This window comes from Cyrtonyx montezumae, unplaced genomic scaffold (genome assembly GCF_038088225.1).
Source record: "Cyrtonyx montezumae isolate F1298 unplaced genomic scaffold, pur_monq_1.0 scaffold_1, whole genome shotgun sequence".
In the NCBI taxonomy this organism is placed as follows: Eukaryota; Metazoa; Chordata; class Aves; order Galliformes; family Odontophoridae; genus Cyrtonyx; species Cyrtonyx montezumae.
The window spans coordinates 9,386,565-9,411,505 of NW_027071825.1; the positions used below are offsets into that span (position 1 = coordinate 9,386,565).

The 24,941-nt window shown below is 62.1% G+C and overlaps 2 protein-coding genes across 5 annotated transcripts; one reads left to right on the top strand and one right to left on the bottom strand.

Moving 5' to 3' along the window:
* SLC6A9 (solute carrier family 6 member 9) lies at positions 1–15,345 on the top strand. 4 transcript variants are annotated; one of them, XM_065739922.1, is made up of 14 exons: positions 1–190; positions 3,332–3,458; positions 10,032–10,188; positions 10,340–10,471; positions 11,021–11,273; positions 11,343–11,475; positions 11,753–11,887; positions 11,959–12,062; positions 12,131–12,368; positions 12,536–12,670; positions 13,028–13,127; positions 13,238–13,338; positions 13,451–13,621; positions 13,812–15,345. In XM_065739922.1, the coding sequence occupies exons 2-14, from the start codon at positions 3,429–3,431 to the stop codon at positions 14,022–14,024; spliced, it is 1,902 nt and encodes a 633-aa protein (XP_065595994.1). In that variant the 5' UTR covers positions 1–190; positions 3,332–3,428; the 3' UTR covers positions 14,025–15,345. The 4 variants fall into 4 exon arrangements, with proteins under 4 accessions (XP_065595994.1, XP_065595984.1, XP_065596003.1 ...); XM_065739912.1 differs by lacking the exon at positions 1–190 and adding an exon at positions 1,168–1,325; XM_065739903.1 differs by lacking the exons at positions 1–190; positions 3,332–3,458 and having other exon boundaries at positions 9,961–10,188.
* Positions 15,346–15,711: 366 nt separating this feature from the next.
* B4GALT2 (beta-1,4-galactosyltransferase 2) lies at positions 15,712–22,749 on the bottom strand. Its single transcript, XM_065739943.1, has 7 exons — positions 22,732–22,749; positions 19,672–20,032; positions 19,162–19,397; positions 18,883–19,073; positions 18,502–18,624; positions 17,102–17,206; positions 15,712–16,950 (listed from the first exon to the last, which is right to left on the bottom strand). The coding sequence occupies exons 2-7, from the start codon at positions 19,985–19,987 to the stop codon at positions 16,800–16,802; spliced, it is 1,122 nt and encodes a 373-aa protein (XP_065596015.1). The 5' UTR covers positions 19,988–20,032; positions 22,732–22,749; the 3' UTR covers positions 15,712–16,799.
* Between the last annotated feature and the right edge of the window lie 2,192 nt (positions 22,750–24,941).

Below are 24,941 nucleotides of genomic sequence, written 5' to 3' on the forward strand. Positions count from 1 at the left end.
ACTGACAAGGTGACACGCCATCTCCCATCCTTGCAGCCCCCAGCAGCGTGTGGGTGCAGGGCAGTGGGTAGCCACCAGACACCCTGGAACCACCTCCCATTGCTTCCCACACCCCACTGCTGCCCTACATTAGCCCCATCCCCTGCCGGAGATTTCCTGAAGCAGGAAGCGCAGATCGGTGCAGGGCCAGGTAAGGGATGCTCCCCAGCAGGGACGGGGGAACGTGGGGATGTGGGGATGGGGCAGCTGTGGCTTCAGACAACGGCTGCGGGTTTGCATGGGGGGTTTCCATGGGGCCCTGCAAGCCGAGTGGGATCCAGAGCACGGGGCAGAGTGCTGGGATGCAGACACCCGTCCCAGTATGAGTGGAGATGTCGGGGAGGGGAGGCCTCCGCGAGGGGCCGGGCAAGGGACGGCCCCCAGGCACAGCCGTCATGCCTTACTGGAAACATCTGGCGAGCCTGGGCTGCGGGGGCGAGTGCTGGCTGCACACACATGTGCACACATGCACATGGGCAGAGGTTTGTCAGTAGGTACATGTGTGCACACTCGTGTGCCTCTGCACACATGTACGTATTCGTGTGTGTGTCCGTGCATGCAGGCACAGAGGTTTGCGTACGTGTGCAGAAGCGTGCTTAACGTATGTATGCGTCTAGATGCAGGCATGCATCCGCGTGCACACGCAGCTGCTGCAGAGGGCACGTGCACGGGCACTCACAAAGGAGACACATGTATGTGCACGCATGCACACATCTGCACCACGGATTGCACACATCCCCTCCAGCTCCCACGGCCGTGCCCCGTTAGTGCGGGATCCGTGCGTGTGCAGCGTCCCCGCTGTGCCGCACTGTGCCGTGGGTGTGCACACGTGCATGCGTGTGCATGCCCCGTCCGAGTCCTCCTGTGCCTGCACGGCCCGCACATGCCCACATTTTGCATGTGTGAGCCTGCGTGGGGCCCACGAGCCTGTGGGCATTATGTGCGCGCGTGTGCATGCTTCTACATGGATGTGCATTGTTGCGCATGGGTGTGCACGCGTGTTTATGCACGCCCGGTGGCCCCGCTGCCCCCGATGCCGGTTCCGGAGCAAACCGCTGGGGAGCGCGGAGGCGCCGAGAGGCGGAGCGCGGCGGCGGGGGCGAGAGGCGGTGCCAGCCCCCACCGACCTCCAAACTTTCATTAACTCGGCAGCACCGGCGGTGGCACTGGGCACCGGGCCTGGCGCTCACCGGTACCGGTACCGGCGGCGGAGCGGGCGCGAGGCGGCGGCGCCTCCGTGGGCCCACCCGGTGCGTCGGGAGGGGCCGGGCGGCGGCATGGGCACGGTAAGGGCGCGCACCTCCGGCATCGCTTGCTCGGTTCGGCCCGGTGACAGCGGGAGAACCGCGATGGGAGCGCGGGATTGCGGCGGCACGGGGAGCCGGGGGCGGCGGGGCTGGGGGGCGGCGGTCGGGTCGGGGGGATGGCGGTGGGGCCGAGCGGGGTGGGAGCACCGCGATCGGTACCGGGAGCGGCCCCGGCGTCGGGATAGCGGCAGCGGGATGCGGGGCGGTCCCGCATCTGTTGCTCTCCCGGAGCGGGGGCAGCGCCGGGCCGCCCGGCGCGGTGCCCGGGGACCGGTGGGGGGACGGCGGGGTGCGGGTCGGCCCGGCCCGCTGGCAGGGCTGGGGGGCTGGCGGTAATTTTCCACGGGCATGTGCCGGGGCGGGGCGGCGGAACGGCGGAGCAGCCACCACGTGGCGGCTGATGTAACCGGGCCCCCCCCCGCCGCCGCCGTGCCGCACCGGGCGCGTAGCATCGCGGCCGGGTCTCGATGCGGGGTACGGGGCGAGCCGGCCTCCGTCTTCCGCCGTCGTGTCTCGGCAGCGGTGGGGATGCTGGATGCCAATGGAAAGGGCTTCGCAGGTGGCAGCGGCAGTGCTGGGTCCTTCGGGTGCCACATCCCGTGGGAGAGTGACCCGGGCTCTGCGGTGACATGACCCCGTGTGACACCATCCCGACTCAGGATACGGGCGCTCTGGGCTGTCACAGCATCCTGGGTCACCCTGTGCCCAGAGGGTGCTGCACATTGGCATCCCTGAGACCTGCATCCCTGCCAGCCCCACGCCTGGCTCGTGGGGTGCTCAGTGGGGAACCACAGCATCTGCACAGACACACAGCTCAGCCTTATCGGGGCCTGGCAGACCCCTGGGGGAGTGGCAGCCCTTCCCATGGGCGCTTTCCCTTCTGGTGACAGGCAGGTGATGGGTTTCCGGGGTGCATTCAGTGCTGCAGGGTGGGCAGCCTTTGGCTTGTGGTGATAGGTGCATGGTGGGGAGGAGGTCTATCCACTGGCCCCCCGCTTCTGACAGATTCCCATGGCACACGAGGAGCGGGGCTTGTCCTCCCCTGACAGTGACAGTATTTTGTCCCCCCCTGGGAAATGCTGTCCCCTCCGGGAAGAGTTTGGCAGTGGTATCTGTGAGCTGCAGCCTGCCTGCGCCTGAGGGGCTGCAGCCAGGGCTGGGGGCTTGCCTCACATCCCCTGACCTCCTGCCCTTTATCTCTGCCACCCACGCTCTCTCTTGATGGCTTCAGGGCCTCGTGCCCCTCTGCTGATTGCTGTAGACCCACAGCAGCATGGGGCACTCATCCCCCTTTGGGGGCCCCTAAACCAGGGGTCCTTTCCCGGGCAGCAAGTGCATGGGGTGCCAACGTGATTTCTGCACCAGCCGGTGCCGTTGCATGGATAAGTGACCTGGAGTAGTCTGACAGAAGTGCCCTATGGCCTCAGCACCCCAAAAATGGGGCAGGAGAAATGTCTGTGGAGCCACAGCCCCCTCCCATGCCCGCTGTGGCAGCACCTGGTCCTGGCAGAGCCCGCAGCTCAGCCCCTCTGTGCCGCACGTGCCCGCGACGCACCAGGGCAGAAGGCAATCGGTTCCCATCTGTGTCCTCTGCGGCAGCTGAGCCCCGTGCTGGCCCCACTCAGTCCCGGTGCTGCTGCCCACTGCAGCCACTTCGGCTCCAGCTCTCACTGGGGGACAGTGTGCGGGGTCCCCGAAGCCCACCCTGCTGCCAGCTGTCCACAAGGTCGTCTGTCCCAGCGGGTAAATCTTCAAACCGCTTCTTGGGAAGGACCTGGGAGCTCCGATCGTGACGGTGCTGGGTGGTTTGGAGAGGCTGGAGGGGTGGGAGTGAGGAGGGACCCCAGCCCTGCTCCTGCCTACCCTGCAGTCAGGTACGGGGCAGCCCTCCCTGGCACATAGATGGAGGGGGGGAGGGCTGGGGCGGGGAAGTGCTCACCCCACCAGTCACGTCCCTCTTGCTTTCTCTCCCCTCCTCTATCCAGCTTGCTCTGACAGTGGATTGAAGCGTGTGAGTGCCGGCGCGACGGAGAGACGGGGACCCCGCAACGGGCAGCTGGCATTGTGCTCCAGCCTCCAGGGATGGCCGAGAAGTGCAGCGAGGGGCTGCTGGTGAGTGCTGCGCTGCGGGGACCGGGAGCCCCTGGGATGGACCCTGAGTGAGGGAGTGGAACTCCAGGATTCCTATGGGGCTTGTCGCCGGGGCGCTCCTTGGAGTGGCTGCTGGGGGTCGATCGCTCACTGCTCACGAGGCTCAGGGTGTGGTGTCCCACTGTGCCTGGAGATGCTATCGCCCAGCTCAGGCGTTCTGCTGCTTTATCAGCCGCCCCAGCTCTCTGCATGAAGGCGGGAAAGCCGTGCGTGCTCTGAGCCCAGCAAAAGGCACCAGCAGTGCATTGTGCCAGGCACATGGTCCTACAGTGACAGGGAGCGGGACTGTCACCCTGTGCCTCCTCCCTGCTGATGTCCCTGCCTGGCAGTGCACACAGTAGGATAGGATGCGGGCAGAACCAGGTCTGGCCAGGCACTGACCCTCCATCCTCAGCCCCGTGCACACAGCTTTCATGTTCAGGTGCAGGTGTGTGCGGTGCAAGGTCCCATGCCCATCACTGCTGTCCCTGTCTGCTTATGAGGACAGGGAACTGGAGCTCCTCTGCCCTGAGCATCCTGCATCTGGCAGGTGAGCGCACGCTGGGCTGGGCGTCTGCCTTTTCCCCAGTAGATGAGAACTGAGCTGCGGTGCCAACATGATCGCAGAGCCCTCCCCTTCCCGGGGGGCTTCCCGAAATAGCTGCACGCTCCAGCCAGAGGGCCCACAGCCAGCACTTCCCTGGGAAGCTGGGAGCCAGGGGAGCAGTGTGCTCCAGCAGGCACTTCCAGCGCGTGTGTGTGCGGCTCCGCGCTGCCTGTCCTGGTGTGGCCCCACAACAGGACCCTAGCTCCCCTCCTGCTGTGCCACAGCTAGGAACAGGGAGGTGCTGGGGACATTACCAAGCTCAGTCAGGGCTCTGCTGTTTCTTATTGAGCTATATTGGTGCCCCTGTGCATGGGTGACATTTTCCACTAGCCCCATGCATCTGTGGTACCACTGCATCCCTTGTTCTCACTGCAGCAGCCCCAGCAACTCAGCGGGGTGAGCCTGGCACCTGGAGCATCCACTTGCTCCTGGTCAGTCTTTGTCTTATTGCTGGGAAGTCTTTGCACAGTTCACCTCAGGGCCAGGGCGTGCTGGGGATAGAGGGGTGACCACAGGGTATGGCACACACTGTGCTGGCAGCCTTGTCCGTGGATGCTGTTCCCCTATTTGTGGGGCAGGGGGCATCCCTAGCTGGGCAGATGCAGAGTACAGAGGCACTGGGAAGATAGCAGGGAGCACAGGAGCATCCCTGCTCCTGGAGCATCCTTGTGCTGGACCAGCTGTGAGCGCCCTGGGGTGAGGTGCTGCAAAACAGGACCTTGGCTGTGGAGCTTTCTGGGTCATTGGGGAAGGGAGCTAATCTCCTTGGCCTGCCTCCAGCACTGTGCAAACAGCCTGGCAAAGCGCTGTCCCGGCCCTGCCCTCTAATCCCTGCCAGCAGGTGCAGCTCCCGTGACTGGACAGGGTCCCGTGGAACAGTCCTGCTGTTGTGCCCATGCCATGCACAGCCTCCGGGGCTGGAAGGTGTGTGATGGATCTCAGGGTGCCCACCCTGAGTGGGGACAGGGCTACAGAGGTGGCTGAAGCCCTCCATGCCTCAGTTGCAGGAAGTGCAGCTGTGCCTCAGTTTCTCCACCTGTGAGTTGGGGTCTGTACCCACATGGCAGTCCCACCACGATGGGGAATGCTGTGCTGTTGGGTGGTGGGTGCCCGACGGGCAATAGGATTCAGGGCAGCTCCAGCAGCTGGTTCAGTCCCTGTGTGGCCGAACAGGGGGGTGACAGTCTCTCCCCGGCTGTCCTTTAAGGACATTTTGTTTTGTTCTCACCAGAGCACTTTGTTTGGGCTCCAGCCGTGCCAGTGGCTCCTGACTCAGCTGCACTAGCTTTGCTGGCACGACCAGTCAGCATTTGGGCTGGGATTGGGGGCACATAGCTCAGGTGGGCTCCTGCTATGGCCTGTTCCACATCTGGGGGGCAGGGTTGGCACTGTGCTCCTTCGGGTTACGGAGCTGGAGGGGCCCTGCCCATCCTAGACACCCCCAGCAGTGCCGTGCCGCCAGTCCCAAGCAGGGGGGCCAGCAGCGTGCGGAGCCGCGGAAGTGGCTCTTGGCTGTGGGAGCCCTTCCCGGAATAACAAGGGGCAGTGGTGGGGGGGCCGGCGGGGGATTTTTCTGCCTGAGCGCCCCAGGAGAATCGTGTCCGTGCCATGAGAATGGGGCCAGAGGAAGGCAGCCCCAGTGTGGAGTGCCTGGCTAAGGGGCGGTGGCACCTGGTTGGTCCCCAGGCGTTGTCCTTGCCCTGGGTGCCTGACTTGGGGTTGGGGGAAGCAGGAGCTATGGGGTCAGGAGGACCCTGATGCTCCCATCAGCTGGCACGGCGTGTGGGACTGCTGGCACAGGGCCGCAGGGACCACCAGGTGTCTGCTCGTGCCACGCCATGGGGACATGTTGGCGACTGCCAACCGAGGGATGCTGTGTGGGGTGAGGGGACACTGTGCCCAGGGAAGGACGTGTGGCGATGGCACACAGGTGACCTGCACATGGCGTTGCAGCAGAACCACGGCTGCTCCTTTGGGCACCTTGCAGGAGGTGCCCAGCTGCATGTGGAAGGCTTGGCAGAGTCACTGAGTCCCTGCCACCGGGGCTGACACCAAGGGATGTCCCATGGAGCACAGCTGGGTGCTGGTTCCCCATGGCCTGGGAGCATCCCAAGCAGGATGGGGGTGGGGACAAACGCAGGGTGCAGTGCGGGGAGCCGTGCGCCCACCCCACACACGTGTGCCCTTCACGTGTGTGCCCGCAGCTGCTGCTGCCCGGACCCCAGATGGTCTCCTGAAAGCGCCCGCCCGTCCCCCCGCCTTCAGCACACCATCACGCCTTGCTGCAGCCTTGGCTGCGCTCCCCAGCCGTGGTGCGGGGCTGTGAGCAGCTGGGACACCCCGGGCATCACCCTTGGGGCTCCCCGTGGGACACAGCACCCTGCTGAGGGTCCTGGCCCACCCTGAGCAGTGTGGGGCCGAGGGCTGAGCAGTGGGGCTGTGGGGTGTCTGGGCAGTTGTGGGGCTTGTGGTGCAGCCCTCTTGCCAGGCAGATGGTCCCCCCGCAGGGTAGTGACCTTGTGACGACGGCCGCAGAGACCCCATGATGCTGGATGACGTTTGGATGAGGTGGCGTGGGACCAGGCTGGGGCTGTGCCACCAGGCAGGCTTGTCCCAGTGCCCCATCCCCACATTGGGCTGTGCCAGGTCCCAGCCATGCCCACACACATGGGGTCAGGGCGTGAGGCTGAATGGCGTCCCCCTGACAGGAATGGGGCAGGAACATCTGTGTGGGTCTGGGGGCCTGGGAACAAGCCAGCATATGAGGGACAACAAGGAGACGTGGCCAGTGCTGTGGTGTGGGAAGGAACCGGGGGCTGCGTGGGCAGGATGAATCCCGCAGGGAAGGCAGCTCTGCCTGCTGGAGCGTGCCTGCTGCAAACAGCTGGACCCCACTAATGAGGCCTCATTAAGCAGGATGTGAGCTGCACGCTGTGCCTCCCCTTCCTGCCCCCCCTGGCTGGCGGGGACACGGCTCGTGGGCAAAAGGGCCAAGTGGGACGTGATGCCAAACGCTGGAGGCAGCGGGCAGGGGGGACGCAGGCAAGCAGCTGCTGCTCTTCAGGAGCCAGAGGTGCTGATGAAGATGGGGTGGCCTGGAGCCGGCCTGCCTGGCCCCCCAGGTGACTGCCAAGGGCAGGTGGGGACCCCTCAGCCCTGTCAGAAGGTCAGTGGGGAGGTGAGAGCAGGGCCTCGATGCCTGGGGCAATTATAAGGTGCCCCCCTTCCCACGGCACCCAGAAGTCCCAGCTGGTGGGTGAGGGCACCAAGAACATCTCCTTCCCATTGGCTCTATCCCTGTGCTCCCGGGACCCTTCTCCAAGTCGCCACATCCCTGGAGACCTTCCCAGGCAGGGGCTTCCCTGCTGGTGCAGGCAGAAGCCTTAGGAATGCTGCTATGGCTGCTGTGAGCAAATAAGAGCTATGTGTACCTTCTGGCAGCCCCAGCCCACACAGCCTGGCAGTGATGTCAGGCCAACGACATCACGGGGGTGACTGACACCCCGCTTGGCGCTGAAACAGCCTTGCCATCCAATGGAGGCTCTTAGAGAAGAGCTGCCCCCCATCCCCACCCCGATCCAGGTGGGGTGGATAAGGCTGATGCCTCGTGGGTGCTTCTGATGGGCTGGCGTAACCCCATGGAGACAGTTTAATAAACCGAGGGAAACCGCACTGCAGACATAGCAGAGTCCCCAGGTGCTCTGCCTTCACTCATTGCCCCACGGGGGCATCCCCTCCCCACGTGACCCCTACTGCCGGAAGGACCCCCCCTGCAGCCATCAGCTTCCCAGCCATAAATCAAGGGGAAGGGATGGCCCCTTTGGGAAGTGGGGGGCATCCGGGAACCCCAGCCAAGCTGCCATTGTGTGTGGCAGCACTGCTTAGCATGAAAAAGGCTGCAGTGCCAGGCACCGTGATGGATGGTGCCTGTGCTGCAGGACCCAGGAATGCTCTTGCCATGTGTTCCCCAGGAAGAAGGGTGCCCCATGCACACCAGATGCTTGGGGTCCCCTCTGTGCATGCACTTGGGGCTGCACATGCATGGCAAATTTGGGGAGTGGGAGTAGAATTGTGCATCCTTGCCCCAGGTAGGGTCCCGACCCTACAGTGTGAAGTAGGGAGGGGGCTCATCTCTCAGGCATTTGGGTCCCCCCTTTATGCCATGCAGCTAAGCAGTTAATGAGTGTAAAGGACGGGGTGACCTTCCCAGTCTGGGGGGAGCTTGTAGTGGGCTGATGGGTAAGCATGCATGCGTGTGCACACGTGTGCATGCATGGGCACACGTGTGGCTGCCGTCTTATTGGGGACACGCGTGCCCAAGCCCTGTGCTGCAGAGCGGGGTGCTGGAGGACCAATGCTCTCAGTGCACTAATGCCTGGTGCCTTAACATTGGGGTGCCCCATGGGGGCAGCAGGTGAGGCTCCCCCTAAGCAGGGAGTAGAGTGGACAGATCTCCCAGCTTTGGGACAGTGCTGAGGTCCCCTTTAGGCACTTGGTAGTATTGGGATCATGCAGTACTCCCCCAAAACCTGTTCCCATTTTGGCTGGAGTGCTGCCCTCCCTCCCGTGCCAGGTGTGCAGCTCATTAAGCTTAGTGAGGCTTGCTAGTGCAGGCATCTCAGCCGCATTGTCAGCGCTTCCCAATCCACCTGCTTGGGTTGACTGGGAACAACATCCTAGCATGGGGACAGTGCCACCCCACACCTGGAGACCCCTAGGATCCAATGAGAGATCCCCCACCCTAGGGCACCCCTCACCCAGTGCCAATGGCAGATGTGGGGATATCTGAGGGGTATCCTGGCTGGGCTCAGCCGGCATATCGCCCCTATAGCCCAACCCCAAATCACCCCCATAGCCCTCCTGCACGTCCCGCTGCCTCCGCAGCCCCCCCGCCGCCCCCGGCGCGTGCAGGCCCCGCTCACAGCAGATGGCTTTGTTTGGCAGCGCGGTGCCGGAGTTGCCGGGCATCACGTCCTGCCTGCGCCGGCCCTAATCGAATGACACGGTTTGGTGCACTGCGCCTGCTGCCCGCGCCCCGCCGGCGTGAGCAGATCCGAAGCGACGGCTCCATTTGTGGCCCCGCTTGGAGATGGCAGGGGGCACAGGGGAGGGGGGGGGGTCTGCAGAACCCAGCACCCTGCGCTGCTCCCATTCCGTGCACCTGTTGTCCGTCAAGGTTTTGGGGATGCATAGTGGTCCCCCGAAGCATCGCCTGCCCCCAGCTCAGGGTGTTGGTGTGAGCCCAGGGCCATGGGTGCCATCTCCACTGGGTGTGATGCACGCCCATTTCCTCTGTTGTCCCCTTTGTTGTCATCATCCCCGGTGTGAGCTGGCATTGTCGCAGCCTGCACAAAGCTCCCATTCTTGCACCCCATCCCTGCCCCCCCTCTCCCCCCCCAGCACCCTATGGTGTGGGACACTGGGTCCAGGGGCTGTCCATCCTGCACAGGATGCAGACTGCTGCAGAACGCCTTTTCTGGGGTGGGGGGAGCCCCCATGTGTTGCCGTCATCGCACCCCACTCCCATCCTGGGGCATCCACCCCATGGCACAGCCCAGGGGGTCTGCCGGTTCCCCCCAGCCACGGGCAGTGGCCACCCAGCGGGGCCCCTCTTGTCAGGCGCAAGGGGTGGGGGAACTGGAACAGAGGTCCCTTTGTGCTCAGGCGCCCGAGCCTGCTTTGTATGACTTGCAGGCTCTTCCTTCCCTGCAGCCGGGCTCCGGGGAGAGCTATTCATCGGGGTTGGCGTGGGGCAGGGGGGCTGCCCCCCAGCTCCTTGGCACCGTGCATGCATGGTGGGGGGGTGCCGACACGGGGCAGCCCATGCTGGAGAGGGATGGGGCAGGATGCAGGGGACCACCCAGCCCCGCTCGGCAGCCGTCACCCCTCCAATGGGGCCAGTAAGGGTGCCCCCCCCGGCTGAGGCTCCCCATGGCATCTCTCCGCAGAACGGCGCCGTGCCCGGGGAGCGCAGTAAGCAGGACAAGAGCGTCAAACGTGGCAACTGGGGCAACCAGATCGAATTTGTGCTGACCAGCGTGGGCTACGCCGTGGGGCTGGGCAACGTCTGGCGCTTCCCGTACCTCTGCTACCGCAATGGGGGAGGTGGGTGTTGTGGGGGGGGTTGGGGGGGGATGGGGTGTGGAGGGCCCAAGAGGGCTGCGGGTGATGAACTGTGCTGGGGGGTGCAGGGTGCTGGGGCATGGCTGTGCACAGAACCGCTGCCCACTCTCACACTGCGGTTCGTGCCTGCCAGGTGCCTTCATGTTCCCCTACTTCATCATGCTGGTGTTCTGCGGCATCCCTCTCTTCTTCATGGAGCTCTCCTTTGGGCAGTTCGCCAGCCAGGGCTGCCTGGGCGTCTGGAGGGTCAGCCCCATGTTCAAAGGTAAGGGGCTGCCAGTCCCCACCACTGTGTGCCCTGCACACAGCTCTGATGCACCGCGCAGCCTTGCACCGTCACCTGCAGCTTTCACAGCCCTCCATGTCTTGCATGGCACTGCCTGTGCACATGCACACGCACTGCTCATGTCGCACCCCCTGCACACACAGCCGGCCTGGCACCCCCTTCACACCTTGCACACCAGCGTCCACTGCAGCATTACACACAACATCCCTGCACACACCACACGCAGCTGCCACGTGCCATCCCCATAGAGGCACTTGGGCCACCGTGGTGTGCTCAACTCATGGTGCATTTCCCCGTTGTAGCATGGCACTGTCAACAGGTTCCTGCAGCCCCTGAGTCATCACAGCTGTGCCAGCCCCCAGCTCTGCAGACCCCAAGGGTTTGCCTGCAGCCTTGCGAGCACTGTACCCCATATGCCCTAAGGAAGACCCTGAGTCCTGCATGTTCCTCACCCTATTGCCACCCGCTCCCAGCCATGACCGCCCGTGCCGTGCCGTGCCGCTCACCCCTCCCCGGTGCTGTTCCCAGGCGTGGGCTACGGGATGATGGTGGTGTCCACGTACATCGGGATCTACTACAACGTGGTGATCTGTATTGCCTTCTACTACTTCTTTGTGTCCATGACGCGTGTGCTGCCCTGGACGTACTGCAGCAACGCCTGGAACACGCCCGACTGCGTGGGGGTGCTGGATGGGAACCTCTCCAGCCACGCTGCCGTCAACCTCACCCGCCTCCTCAATGCCACCCAGAAACGCACCAGCCCCAGCAAGGAGTACTGGAGGTACTGGGGGGACAGCGGATGGGGGGCAGTGGCGGTGGAGCCCCGCTGACCCCGCTGTCCCCCCTGCAGGAGGTACGTGCTCAACCTCTCAGATGACATCGGGAACCTGGGCGAGGTGCGACTGCCCCTCCTGGGCTGCCTCGGTGTCTCCTGGGTCGTTGTCTTCCTCTGCCTCATCAAGGGTGTAAAGTCCTCGGGGAAGGTACTGCATGCTCCCCCGCTAAGCCGCGCCTCATTCTGGGCATGACCAAGCCCCCCATAAGGATGTGTCCACATGCACCCCGTGCATGGCCATGCCCCCGTTGGTTGTAGCCCTTACCCTCTCAGGAATGCATCTCCCATTGTAGACATGGTCGTGCCCCTTCTGGGCTCGGCTGTTCCCTTGTGGTCATGGGCACTCCTTCCGTGGCCCATAGCCTCACCACCCCATGGCCCCATACTTTGGTCCATGCCCCACCCACTGAGATCCCTCCTCGCAGGTGGTGTACTTCACGGCCACTTTCCCCTACGTGGTGCTCACCATCCTCTTTGTGCGCGGCATCACACTGGAGGGGGCCCTCACCGGCATCATGTACTACCTGACCCCACAGTGGGACAAGATCCTCGATGCCAAGGTGAGCAGGGATGAGAGGCAGTGGGGGTGGGGGGGCTGTGGCGCGGTGCTGACCCTTTCCCTTGGGTGCAGGTGTGGGGTGATGCAGCCTCGCAGATCTTCTACTCGCTGGGCTGCGCCTGGGGTGGGCTCATCACCATGGCGTCCTACAACAAGTTCCACAACAACTGCTACCGGTGAGTGCCACCCGGCCCTCCGCTGCTCCCCAGCCCCACCATCAAACCTGACCCATCTCTTCCAACAGGGACAGCATCATCATCAGCATCACCAACTGCGCCACCAGCGTCTACGCCGGCTTTGTCATCTTCTCCATCCTGGGCTTCATGGCCAACCACCTGGGCGTGGATATATCCAAGGTGGCCGACCACGGCCCCGGCTTGGCCTTCGTTGCCTATCCTGAGGCCCTCACCCTACTGCCTATCTCTCCACTCTGGTCCATCCTCTTCTTCTTCATGCTCATCCTCCTGGGGCTGGGCACTCAGGTAGAGCACAGGATGGTGGGGCAAAGGTGACATGGTGGGGCTGAAGTGACGTGATGGGAGCGGGGTGATGCGGTGAGAAGGAGTAACCTGATACGGGGCCAGGGTGACATGCTGGGGGAGGGGTGGTGGTTTCCAGCTGACACGCTACCCTTTCCACCCACGCACAGTTCTGTCTGCTGGAGACACTGGTCACGGCCATTGTGGACGAGGTGGGCAATGAGTGGATCATCCGCAGGAAGACCTTTGTGACGCTGGGGGTGGCTGTGGCAGGCTTCCTGCTGGGCATCCCACTCACCACACAGGTAGGGTGTCTTTGGGTGCCAAGAGGGACAGGGGGCTGTGCCACTACCAAGCTGACACAGTCAAACCAAATTGGCACCATTGCAGTAACCACAACTTTTGGTTCCTGTGGCCTGGTGTTGCTGTGTGACCCTGGTGGCACCAGCGCCACACCAGAGCTCACAGTGTTGCCTGGCATGTTGTCATGTTACCTATGGCAACTGGCCATCGCCATAACGATGCTATTGGTGGTCGCCTTGTTGCCATGACAACCCTTGGTGGTGGTGACACCCCAGGGCTTGCTGTTGCCATGCCAACTGTGGTGGCACCCAAGCAGGGTGTTGCCATGGAGGTGCCACTCCAACGCATCCCTCTCGCAGGCGGGCATCTACTGGCTGCTGCTGATGGACAACTATGCCGCCAGTTTCTCCCTGGTTGTCATCTCTTGCATCATGTGTGTTGCCATCATGTACATATACGGTAGGTTTCCCCATGACTGTCCACTTGGTGGTTTTCTGCGTGCCAACAGCTCGAGGTGTGCCAGGCACGAGGGTCCCACCAAGGGGGCTGACAGCTGCCTGTCCCCACAGGGCACCGCAACTACTTCAAGGACATCGAGATGATGCTGGGCTTCCCACCGCCACTCTTCTTCCAGATCTGCTGGCGCTTCATCTCACCCGCCATCATCTTTGTGAGCATCATGACCGGGGAGCATGGGGCTATGGGAGGTGGGGCACAGGTGTGGGGGGCACAGAGCAGGGCTGGCTGCTCCCCACCAGCTGATCCTGCCTGTCCCTCCCCAGTTCATCCTGGTCTTCACAGTGATCCAGTACCGACCCATCTCCTACAATGAGTACGTCTACCCTACCTGGGCCATCAGCATCGGTTTCCTCATGGCGCTCTCCTCCGTCATCTGCATCCCCATCTATGCCATCTACAAAGTGTGCCACTCCGAGGGGGACACGCTACTGGAGGTGGGTGGCTGGAGCTGGTCCCCGTGTCCCTCCTGGGGGCTGCCCACAAGGCTGTCCCTTACCCTGGAGCTTTCAGCACCCCACTGAGTGCAGGCAGAACCTGTGGGATGGATGGGAGCTGCTGGGGTGGCTGGGGCAGGGTGTGATGGTGATGCTGACCTTGTCCCCCACCATCTCCATTTCTCTCTAGCGCTTGAAAAACGCGACCAAGGCAAGCAAGGACTGGGGCCCGGCGCTGGCAGAACACCGCAGCGGGCGCTACGCCCCAGCATTCAGCCCCTCCACCGAGTCCCACCTGGAGGTGCAGCCCCTGCACCCGGAGAAAGCACGGAATGAGGCCGCGGCTGCATCCCCTGTGCAGGGCAGCAACGGCTCGGCCCACAGCCAGGACTCCAGACTGTGACCCCCCGCTGTCCCCGCACCCCCTCTAACCCCTCCCGCGCGGTGACACTTTTGCACCTTCCGCTGGCGGAGCCTGGCTCCAGGCCGCACCGGACGGCGGGGGGCTCTCAGCGACCGCCGTCTCCGAGACCCCTCGACCTCCTCTCCGGTTAATCCCCTCCCCTCCGTGGCGTTTGTTAACCCCCATGTTTACGGTAACCTTCATGTGCGATGCTGGGACGAGAGAGGAGAGGGCACAGCCCTGGGAGGGCCGGGAGCCGGAGGCACTTTGCAGGGGAGCGGCACCCTCAGGCTGCGCGGGTGGAGAGGGCACAGGCTGGGAGTGGGGACACTGTAGGGGCACTGTGTCTGGGACAGGACGTGAATCTCCTGGGCTTGGTCCCACAGGGCCACGGTGGCAGGGGGTGATGTGGCAGGGACCTCCCCGCAGCTGTGCATGGAGCATGGGGGGGGGGAATGGGGCGAGCATGCTGCCTGCACCAGCAGCACACGGTACAAGCACTTAGGCACGCGTGCGTGTGGGTGAGCGCATCCCCCACGCACACGGGCACGCACACTCGGTACCCGCGGCTGTGCAGGAGGCACACTGTGCATTGCACACAGGCTGTGCACAACCCCGTCCATGCAGCACACCTCGTGCAGGGGGTTGCGGGTGCCCCAGCAAAGCTGGGTGCAGCCATCGGCAGTGTGGGAGCCCGGTGGCCCTGCTGCATGGAGCGGGCTGGGGACCTTCCATGGTGCTAAGGGGGAGCAGGGTGGACTGGCCTTGAGCTGCTGCTAGCGAGGGGTACCAGGGGAGGCGTGGAGGGCTGAGCCAGCTCGCTCGCTCCGAGCCATCTTTTGGGAACGCTTCGTCCCCAACCAGTATTAGTGGAGCAGGATGCGCTGGGAAGGCCAGGCGATTTTCAATCTGTCTTCCAACTACAGCCAACGTGCTGTAGCTGTTGTGTTCGGGGGAGGATGGGATCCTTCCCACCCCAGCCGCTCCCCTGCCAGCCAGCGCCGTGCTCCCTGCACCTCGAGACTCGTGCAGGGATGCAGCACGGTGGGGATGTGGCGAGGGGCAGCAGGGCGCTGAGCCCCGGCAAGGACGTTCCAGCTCCCGTGGCCCTGCCCCGAGCCCTCCCCCCCGTGTGACGCGGCGGAGAGGCGCGGTTTCCTGCATGGTGCCCATGCCCTGCCCCATGTGTCACAACGCTACTGTTCACCTCTAATTGTTAGCAATAACGCGCGCGTCCCTGGGTAGCGCTGCCTGTGCCAGTGTCTCTCCCGGTGTAGACTTCTAAAGTATCCTAGATTTTAATGAGATTTATATTCCTGTGGCCGTGTCCTGCCGTGCCCTTTCTTGGGGACCCGGGGGGGGGGGGGAGCAGTAGGAGCAGGAGACCGTTTCCCCTGGGTGCATCCTTTCCCTATTGGGTGGCTGACAATGAGCGGTCAGGATGGGCAGCCACGCAGGGCAGACCAAGAAGGGGACGGCTACGAGGGTGGAAAGCAGGGACCTTGTCCCACAGCCCCTGGCTGGAGGGATGCAGAGGCCGTGCCCACCTTGATTTGCAGCTACAGGCTGTGCTCTACCACCTCCTTGCCCAGCAGGCACCATGTGGCCGGGTGCCTTGCCTCCAGCAGACCCACGGCATCCCCAGCTGCCCCTTCCCCCACGGTGATCTCCCACTGGGACTCCTATGAACTTTTGAAATGTTTATTAAATACAAAAACCCAGGTCTCTACGACCGAATGCTGCATTCAACGTACGCTCAAAAAAAGGGTCAGACATTCAAATGTACAAAAGTTGCCAATGCCCCTGCTGCCCAGCTGGCTGCAGGGGAGTGGCTGCGCCCCCGGCCTCAAGGAGGGGAAGTGGGGAGAGATGGGGCACCTGCCCTGCACGGCCCTGTCTTCTCCCCGCCCCAGAGCTGGAGAGGGGGAACTAGAGAGCAGCAAGGGCAGAGCCAGCCAGTCCCCATTGCCTACAAACAGCATGTGGGTAGAGAGAGCCCCGGGGCAGCCCCCTGGCCAAGAAGGGCTGTGAGGTTTCACATCACCCTACTGCCCAAAGTAGGGAGAGCTGGTGCACATGTGGGTTCATAGGGACATGCACACAGCATCTGCCTTCAGAGAGGGGAAAGGGGATGTGGCTGCCAGCCCTGGTGAAACTGAGGCACAGCAAGGGATGTTTGCTAACCAGAGGTCGCTGTTTAGCAGAGCTGAGACCCAGCTCTGAGCACCAGACTAAAGCAGAGGAAGACAGCGAGCCACATCTGTGTGTCCGATCCTGCCTGCTGTGGGGGCCTGGGCTACTCCCCCTGCCTTCAGCCAGGGCAGTAGCAGCTCCAGCACTGGCGAAGGGAGAAGCCTGCACCCCACTTCTCGCAGCACCAGTGGGGACTGGGTGCTAGGTTGACCTTGGGGCTCATTCCCTCCTACTAGAGTGCAGGCAGGAGCTGGCGTGGGCAAGGGGCTCCTCACCAGGGCTGGGACTGTCCCCTCCGGTCTGGGAGCTGCAGACAGGGCAGACGGGTGCTTCAGCCAACACGCAGAGTATGGGGGTTCTGGAAACACACTTGTAGAGATGGGGAAAAAGGGGGGACAACAGATTGCAGAAATCCTCAGGACCGACAGGTGGGCTGGGGCACGGCCGTCTCCAAAAGGCAGCAGAGTAGGCAGAAAACATCCCCGTTCAGTCCTTGCCCTGGGGCTGGGGCAGTATCCAAAGTGTCCAGCCAGCCCTGGCACAGAGCACCAGCTCGATGCAGCTTTGTCTGCAGGGCAAGCACTAGCCCCGGGGCAAGCGTGGGGGTGGCCTGCCAATCTCCACTGTGATGTTGGTGTACATGGGCTGGCGTGACACTTCCACCAGCCGGTACTGCAGTGAGCTGATCCCATCCCGCTTCATGGTCATTTTTGTGTTCTGGATCTTGGTGAACCTGGTAGAAACAGGAGCGGCATGAGGCACAGGTGAATGGGGATGCCTGCTGCAAGGGCAGCAATGCCAGTGAGCCCCCAGTAGGACCTCAGCAGCATGAGCAAACCGATAGCCTTAGGTACAACAGCAAGGGCTCGGCACCTCCAGCTCACCTCTGCGGGTTGGGCTCGTTGTGTTTGTCACGTTCGTGCTTGATCATGCGATACCTCCCAATGCGGATGTCGGGCCTCGATACCTTCATGCCATTCAGGGAGATCCTGGAGGATGCAAGCAGATGGGGATCAGCGTGCCACCAGGACAGGATATTTCCCAAGGGATCGATCCTCATAAAAAATAAACCTGCCCATAGCTAAATGAGAAACAAAGCTGTGCTAAGCCAGGCCACAGCTATGACAGTGCCCATGGCCAAGGACACAGCTCACTCAACAGCAGGCCACGACCAAAGCACCACCAGCTCCAGGAGACCTCCAGCACTGCAGGCCATCAGCCGCTGCTGAGCAAACACCGCTATTTCTCCGTAGCTCTGAAGCCACTGCTGTTTACATTCTCCAAATGCCAGAGCCCTTCCCTTCTCTTTGTGCAACATGGCTCTGGTCTCAATTGCTTTTTTCTGCCTGCGCAGCCAGCAGGTGGGGAGAGATCTTCTCCACCTAGAATAGTTCATTTAAAGTTGAGAGGCCAAGTGGGGGTAAGAAAGCTGGAGAGATCCCAGCTCATGAAGAGAAACTTCTCCTCATCCCAACCACACAGCCATGTCTGGCCTGATAAGTGAGCAAGCTGAGATTCAGCTGCTAGGGCAGCCGAGTGGTGACACAGCCCCCTCAGGGCCCTCCACACATTTCAACAGCTGCCTAAATCTCTCAGAAAGTGCAGCATGCTACACTTTGCCTCACCTGGGATCACGTCCTTGGGCTGCTTGCTTCCAGAGAGGAACCACACATGCTCTGCCACTCAGCTTATGCCACCCTGAGAGGCTGTAATGCACCACGAGCCACACGCTGCTCATGTGTGACGCTGCTGGGCAGTGTCACAGACCAAGCTGGAAGCAGTGCTGAAGTTCTCTGGCTCCTGTATTCAATGGGAGGATCTACACGTGGATCTGCTGCAGCCTACTGGCTGCAGGCAGAAGTGCCCGTTCCAGTGCTGAGCTGCCACTACAGAGTCACTTCCAAGTTTTGCATATCCTGATCCCAGCCTGGAGCAGTGCCCGCAGGCAGGCTTTCCCACTCACATGGCTGCAAATCGTAATCTGCTGCTCACAAAGAGCAAGAATGGGAGGCTGGGCCCCACCATGAACCAGATAGGTTCACCCCCAAGTGCTGCCCAACACCTCTACACAAGCCAGTTCAGTCCATGGCACAAATGTGTTGTTCTCAGTCCTGGCAACCTAGAGCACACAGAAGCTAATTAAACTCCTCCTTGCTGCATGGCACGGACCCAATATGCATGTCCTCTGCTCTGAACTGCTGACTGCCAGGGCTGTGCTCAGCAGGGAGTCCCAGCACAACCCAGCAAGTTCTGAGCCAAGGCTGGGACAAGGGGCGGCACCTACCGGTTAAAGATGTCATCGTCCTCTCCTCCCCAGCCCCAGTACTCGTTAGGAAAGCCGTTGATCTTAAGGAACTGGGACTTGCTCAGCCCAGAGACGCCACCAAAGTATCCTGCATAGGGCAACCTGAAGAGTGAGGGCAAAGAGATTAGGAGCAGGCTTGGAACAGGACCAATCCCATCGGGGACCCAGGGACAAGCAGCAGCTCATCCCTGTGACACTCTCACTGAGGGCTCTGCACCCTCTGCCATCCCATATCCACAGATTAAACCACTGACCCCATACCTGCCCCAAGCAACAACCACATGTGTGCATCCCCGGCTTTAGCCCCACAAGGGCCAATCCAGCCCTGCCCTAAAACATCACAGCTGCACAGGTACCCACCTGAACCCAAACTTGTCCATGCCTACAGCAAAGTGCCGTGGCTGCTCGTAGCAGCGGTACAGGTTGCGGTCATCCATGGGGATGAGATCCACATCACTGAAAATGAAGCAGTCGTACTCCTCGTCATCCTTGAGTGCCTCCAGGAAGCCCACATTGAGCAGCTTGGCCCGGTTGAAGGTGTCTTCTCCATACTGTAAAGGAGAACACAGCACAGAGCTCAGTGATGCACACACGTCCACTACAGCCCCGCTGCCCACTTACAGCTCCTGCCCCGCTCACCTGGTTGATGATGTAGATGCCATAAGCCACCTTCTGCCGGCGCAGGATGGGGTGCAGGTAGTGCAGCCAGTACTTGAGGTGGTGTTCACGGTGCCGGAAGGGGATGAGGATGGCCACCTTCTGCCGGGGCAGGCAATCTGGGGGGGTGTACTTGCCACCCAGGCTCACGTCGGGGTTCTCCCGCTGCACCCGCTCCATGCTCATAGGGGAGCTGAACTCGATGAGCAGGCGCCCAACTGCAAGAGTGAGGGCAGGGCGGTGGCAGCAGTACAGGACACAGGTCATGTACTGGTTATGTATGTGGGCCAGCAGAGCAAACAGTAAGGGGGACCCACAAGGGGAACTGGCTGAGGACAAATGGTTCCCCAAACCTTTCCCAAACAGCAGCTGGAATCAGCTGTGCTGGTACCAACGCTAGCCTTGGGCACCCTGGGACCACTGAGAAGCCTTGCTCAGGGGACATCCCCCACAAACACCCAACTCCCCCCTCTCTCACCCTGCACATCTCACCTAAGCCGGGGGGCACCTCCTGGCAGGGCTGCAAGGGCTTCTCTGTGACGGAGTGGTTGGTGTTGGGCTTGGTGCTGGGGGACGGGGGCTCGGCACCAGCTGGCCCGTAGCTGGGGGCCGTGCTGTTGGGCCGAGAGGAGTTGGAGAAGGGGTGCAGGCGCGAGGCATTCCTGGCATTGAAGCGGCTGAAGAAGTCCAGGTGCTGCGCGTAGACGTCGAAGTAGAGAATCATGATGATGACAAAGTGGAGCAGGCAGAGCAGCAGCACGGCCTTGCAAATCCTTTCCAGGGTCACCCCCAAGAGCAACCTGGTCATCTTCTGGGCACAGGGAGGCAGGCAGCTCCAGCCACGGTCCTGATCCTGCTGAGATACCCTACGGTTAGGCTGCAGCCAGCCACTGTCCCACTCTGCTGGTGAGACCTGACCTCGGCCCCAGTGCCAGCAGGGCAGATCAAGCCTGATGCGGAGACTAGGACGGCTCATAGCATCTGCTCTGAAAATTTGGTCGCAAATGCACAAGAGGAACCAGAGCTGAGCATGAGGCAGGAGATCCCAACCAGCTGAACAGCAGAAACCCCAGCTCTGTCCAGTTCCTGGCCAAACTGAGCACCCCTGCAGCCACATCAAGTTTCCATGCAGTCCTCCATCTCGCCTTCATATAAGAACAGCACCCAAAGCCTTTCCACCAGGAAGGTGGAGCATGCAGAGGTACCCTCAAGGAGCAGGTCCCCATCTCATTCCCAGGGATAGACCGGCTCTCAGCTCTCTGGCAAGGAATTCCCCAAAAGTTGCTGCAAAGAGGCCCACAGAGGCTGAATCCCTGCAGAAGGTCACACTTCAAAACACAGTAGTTCTGGGGTATCCCCAGGGCACTGTGGGTGCCCTCACCAGCCCCCTTTGCCCAAGGTACCACAAGCTCCTGTTCCCAGCCCTGACTGCCCCAGTGCTGCTTCCAAAATAGGGCCTGCAACAGAAGTCATGCCAGCAGAGCTGCCCCTGGGAGGGAAAGCAGCAGCTGTCAGGGCACTGAGTAGAGCCAGCAGCTGCAGGCAGACACAGGCAGGACAGAACAGGGCTGGGCAGGCAGCCCCCTAGGGGTCCCTGTCACCTCCAGGAGAGTCCAACTCACAGCAGCAGCGTGCCTCCTCTCTCCTCTGCTCCCGCTGACTGGGCCCCCTGGAACATTGTGCCCAGGGGGCTGCCAGGGTCTCCTTATCTCACAACACGACACCTGGAGCCAAGCCAGAGTTCTGCTGCAAAGACGGTACCCAGGCTGAGATGAACCCTCCCCTCTTGCCCTTTCCAGCCCTGTAGCTGGACCTGCAGCACAGCGGTGTGCCTTGCAGAGGGATGCATCAAGCCCACCATGCTCTCCAGCCCCCACCCACAATCCTCCCTTGGGCAAGCTGCTAAGGCAGGGACGTACACACACGGACCCTGAGCCAGGCAGATACCACAGCACGGAACTTTAGAGGGCCCCAGCAGCTAAGAATGGTGGCAGGGTACCCCAGAACGTGTGCAGTTAGGACCTGAGTGTGCTGGCAGTTGGCCCAGAGTCTCGGGGCCAACCCACCAGCAGCTGCCAGACCCAGCCAGGGGGCCTTCAGGGGAGCAGCAGGCACAGAGCCTGTGGTGACAGTGACAAGGAGTGGGAGCGAAGGGTAGAGCTGAGGTGTGAAGCAGGGCCTCCTGCCTGACCCTAGCACACACAAGCACAAGAAGCAGAGAGGAGCCAGGAAAGGCTCCAAGCCCAATGCACTCCCTCCCACACACAGCACAGGACCCTGACCTCACAGCCATATGCTTTCGAGGAAATTGCTTTGTGTGCTCAGAGCACAAGGAAAGCTGAGTTTGCCACGAGCTCCCAGTCTGTCCTGTGGTCACAGCGCACCACACTGACTCGAGCCCCAGATGCAGGCTGGGGCTGCCTGCTGGAAAACTCCCCGAAGCATTTCCTGAGGAAGACAGGTCTGCCAGGAAACATGCAGCACCTCCACAGCCAGGTGTAGAGGAACAGGTAGAGCCAGGAACGAGCAAGACAGGTTTTAGGGCAGCCTTCCCTTTTGCCTGAGAGCTTGTGCCATGAGGGAAGCACGATGCTCCCCAAACTATAAGGGCTGGTGGCCAGCTCAGCATGAACAAAAAAGTGAAGCGTTGGATTTAACCGCAGCCACAGGATGCTGTGGAGGCCAAGAGCACAAACAGGCAAAAAACATGAGCAAATTCCTGGCGTGAAAGTCCGCTGGGGCTATTAAACATGACGTAACTCCCAACACAATGTCTACACCACACAGGCCACGAGAACTTGGGCTTGACTAGCAAGCTCTGCCCTTGTGCCTCTCCCACAGTGTGCACCCCAGTGCCTGGGCAACGGGGTTGGCCATGCCTGCTGCAGGAGGCACCCGTCCCATGGGCACAGGGTGCTGCCGGGACATGGGGAGCTCCGGTCCTCTCCCCTCAGCAGCCCAAGGGCTCATCCTGCAGCTCCAGGTTGGGAAAAGGAGCAACAGTGGGACACAACGGCCCTGGTGTTGCAGGGACAGCAGAGAACACTCAGCACAACCATCCATCCTCAACCTTGTGGTCCTCGGGGAACGCAGAAACTTCCTGGAAAGCCAGGAACAAGCCTACAGCAGTGTATTTGCTCCTGGAAGGGACTCAGACTTTCAGAGCCGAGCGCTGATGGCCATTACTGCCGCATCCAGCTTTTCCAAAACGCTTTCTTAAGTGATGTGGCCTTCGTATCGCATTACTCCATATCGAAGCACGGAGCATCAGGCCATTACCGCTGTGCTCAACGCCAGCAGCGCTTTTCAGCCTGATGCCACACTGACCACCGTCAGTGCCTCCCGCCGTGCCCGGCCGGGTCCCCATCACCACCCCCCGCCTTCCCACGGACCGGAGCAGGGCCCGGGCCCGCCCAGCACAGTCCGTGGGCGGCACACACGTGTGCGGGGACGAGGCCCCACCGGCCCCACGCAGCCGGAGCCTCCTCCCGCCGCGAGGCCTACGCGGCCCGGGGCTGCCCACCGCCCCCCACCCGCCCAGGCCCCACTCACCGCGGCCGCCCCGCACCGTCCCCCGCCGCCACCTCCTCCTCCTCCTCCTCCTCCTCCTTCCTCCCGCGGCCCCGGCGCGGTCAGCGGCCCCCGCCGCCTCCCCCGGCCGCCGGCCCGCGGGCGCCCATGCCGGGGCTGCGGGGGCCCTGCCGGCCGGGCCGCCGCCGCCGCACCGCCGAGAGCCGCAGGGAGACGGGCCGCGCCCGCACGCCGGCTCCGCCCGCCGCCGCCGCACCGGGCGGGGTCGCCCTGCCGCCCGCCCCGCTCCGCTCCTCCCCGCCGGAGCCTCTCCCTCCTCGCAGCCGCCCCACCCATGCGTTTCAGTATTTCAGCCCCTCGGCTTACCCTGTGCATGGCAGATCAATCAAGCGAGGCCCTTCTCTCCGAAACCTTCCGGCAACGACCGGAGCGGAACCAACGACTCCTGTCCTGTGTGGCCAGCAGCCCACTCCAGCCAGGGCACAGCTGTCCCGCTCCCACCTCCGCCCCTCCTGTGGCTCCTTAGCAGGTGGCATTCTTCCCACGAGTCACCCAATTGATGTGACTCCCACATGAGGCAAGGTGGAGTCCCTCTGAAGCTTCTTTGACCAGCACAAATACAAAATGACACAGATAGAACAGGACAGTGCAAAGCCTGCTCCTCTCACTCCTGCCACTGCCATGCCAGTCCTCGTGGGCATCGTGGCCTCACAACAGAGCCATGGGCAAGCCTGCAGCGTAGTGCCCTGCCAACCCTGTGGAGTACGTGGGGATGACTAGGAGGGCAGAAGAGCATCTCAGCTGGGAGACTCCAGACAGCTGATTTCTATCAAGCCAAGATAAGGCCAGGCAAGACCAATCACTGAGAGATCAAGTGGATGAGTCATGTAAGAACAAGGAACCTGCAGAGGTGCTCCTCTTCTTCCAGCGAAGGCTGCTAATCTCTTGAAGCCCTTGGCCTGCTCTGATAGGATAGCTACACAGCTCCAAGGCATTCCACACATCTCTGCCCTCAGCAGCAGCAATGCCAAGGCATGAAGATGCAACCCTCAGGCAAAAAGGGTAAAATGCTGCATGGATCTGACATCCTTCTGGCCAGCCCACCCTGCTGTTACTTGGGGCAGGCCCCAGACCCAAAAGCGTGACCACTGCTGGTGGGAGCACGCTGTCTCTGAAGTGAGGAGCAAGGTAAGCACACAGCAAGAAGAGGCTCTCCCTTCCCTGCAAGCATGGGGCATCACCATAGCAGAACACCCCTACAGTGAACTGCTCTAGGGCTTGGAGAGGATAGAAGACTTACGTTTGGCCCCACAGTCTTCCTGCACACAAAGTGGTACACAGTTTAGCCCAAGAGCGGCCCCTCTGTGCTGCACTGCATTCAGGTTGGAGGGAATTACAGCAGCCAAGACAGCTTGCAGAGCAGGGAACAACATGTGCTGGATACTGAGCCAGGCCACAGCAGGACCGGCCCCACCATCTGCCCACAGCACAGAGATCCCAGGTGAGCCCAAGGTCCCACAGCACACAGGACTGAGTGGAGCAGAGCCAGGCCTTGGAGAGGCTGCACAGAGGCAGCGGCCGTAGTCCAAGGGCAACAACAATCATTAAGCATGAGTACTTCTCAGCTCCAGCAGCCTCACTGCTGCCCAAGCTTGTTGCATCCAGGTGGGAAGGGAGACAGGCAGCTCCAGGCACGCACTGCAGAGCAGCACTCAGCCCTGGGGACGGATGCTCCCCCTACCAAGGTGTACTCACAGCACAGCAGGCTGAGGGCTTTGAGTCAGATGTGCAAGAGCATCAGCTCTCTGCGGTGTGGAGCCAGGAAGACCTTGTTCTTCCCTTCCCCCAAGCAGCAGAGTTGCAGGCCCAGCTGATCACAGCTGGCTTCCCCATGCAAAGTCTGCAGGCAGGAAGAGCCAGCATAGCCTACCTCAGCCCTGGGACCTCCAGCACAGCCCCCTGGCACCAGACAAGGCTCACAGAAGGCAACTGGCTGCAAGATGGCCTTGAGGTGGCAAGCACTTTGCTCCTCTACCCTTCTGGTGCTCCCCAGCTACACAGTGGGACTAAGGGCACTGCAGGCAAAAGCAGCATGATGTTCCCTCTCTGTGCTAAACTACACTTAGATGAAAGCCGAAGGGCCCAACCCAGCTCGTGCCTGTGCCTCCACCAAGCCTTGCATGGGGCAGTGCCAGCACTGGCAGAAGCCTGGCAGAGCCAGTGTGGAGCAG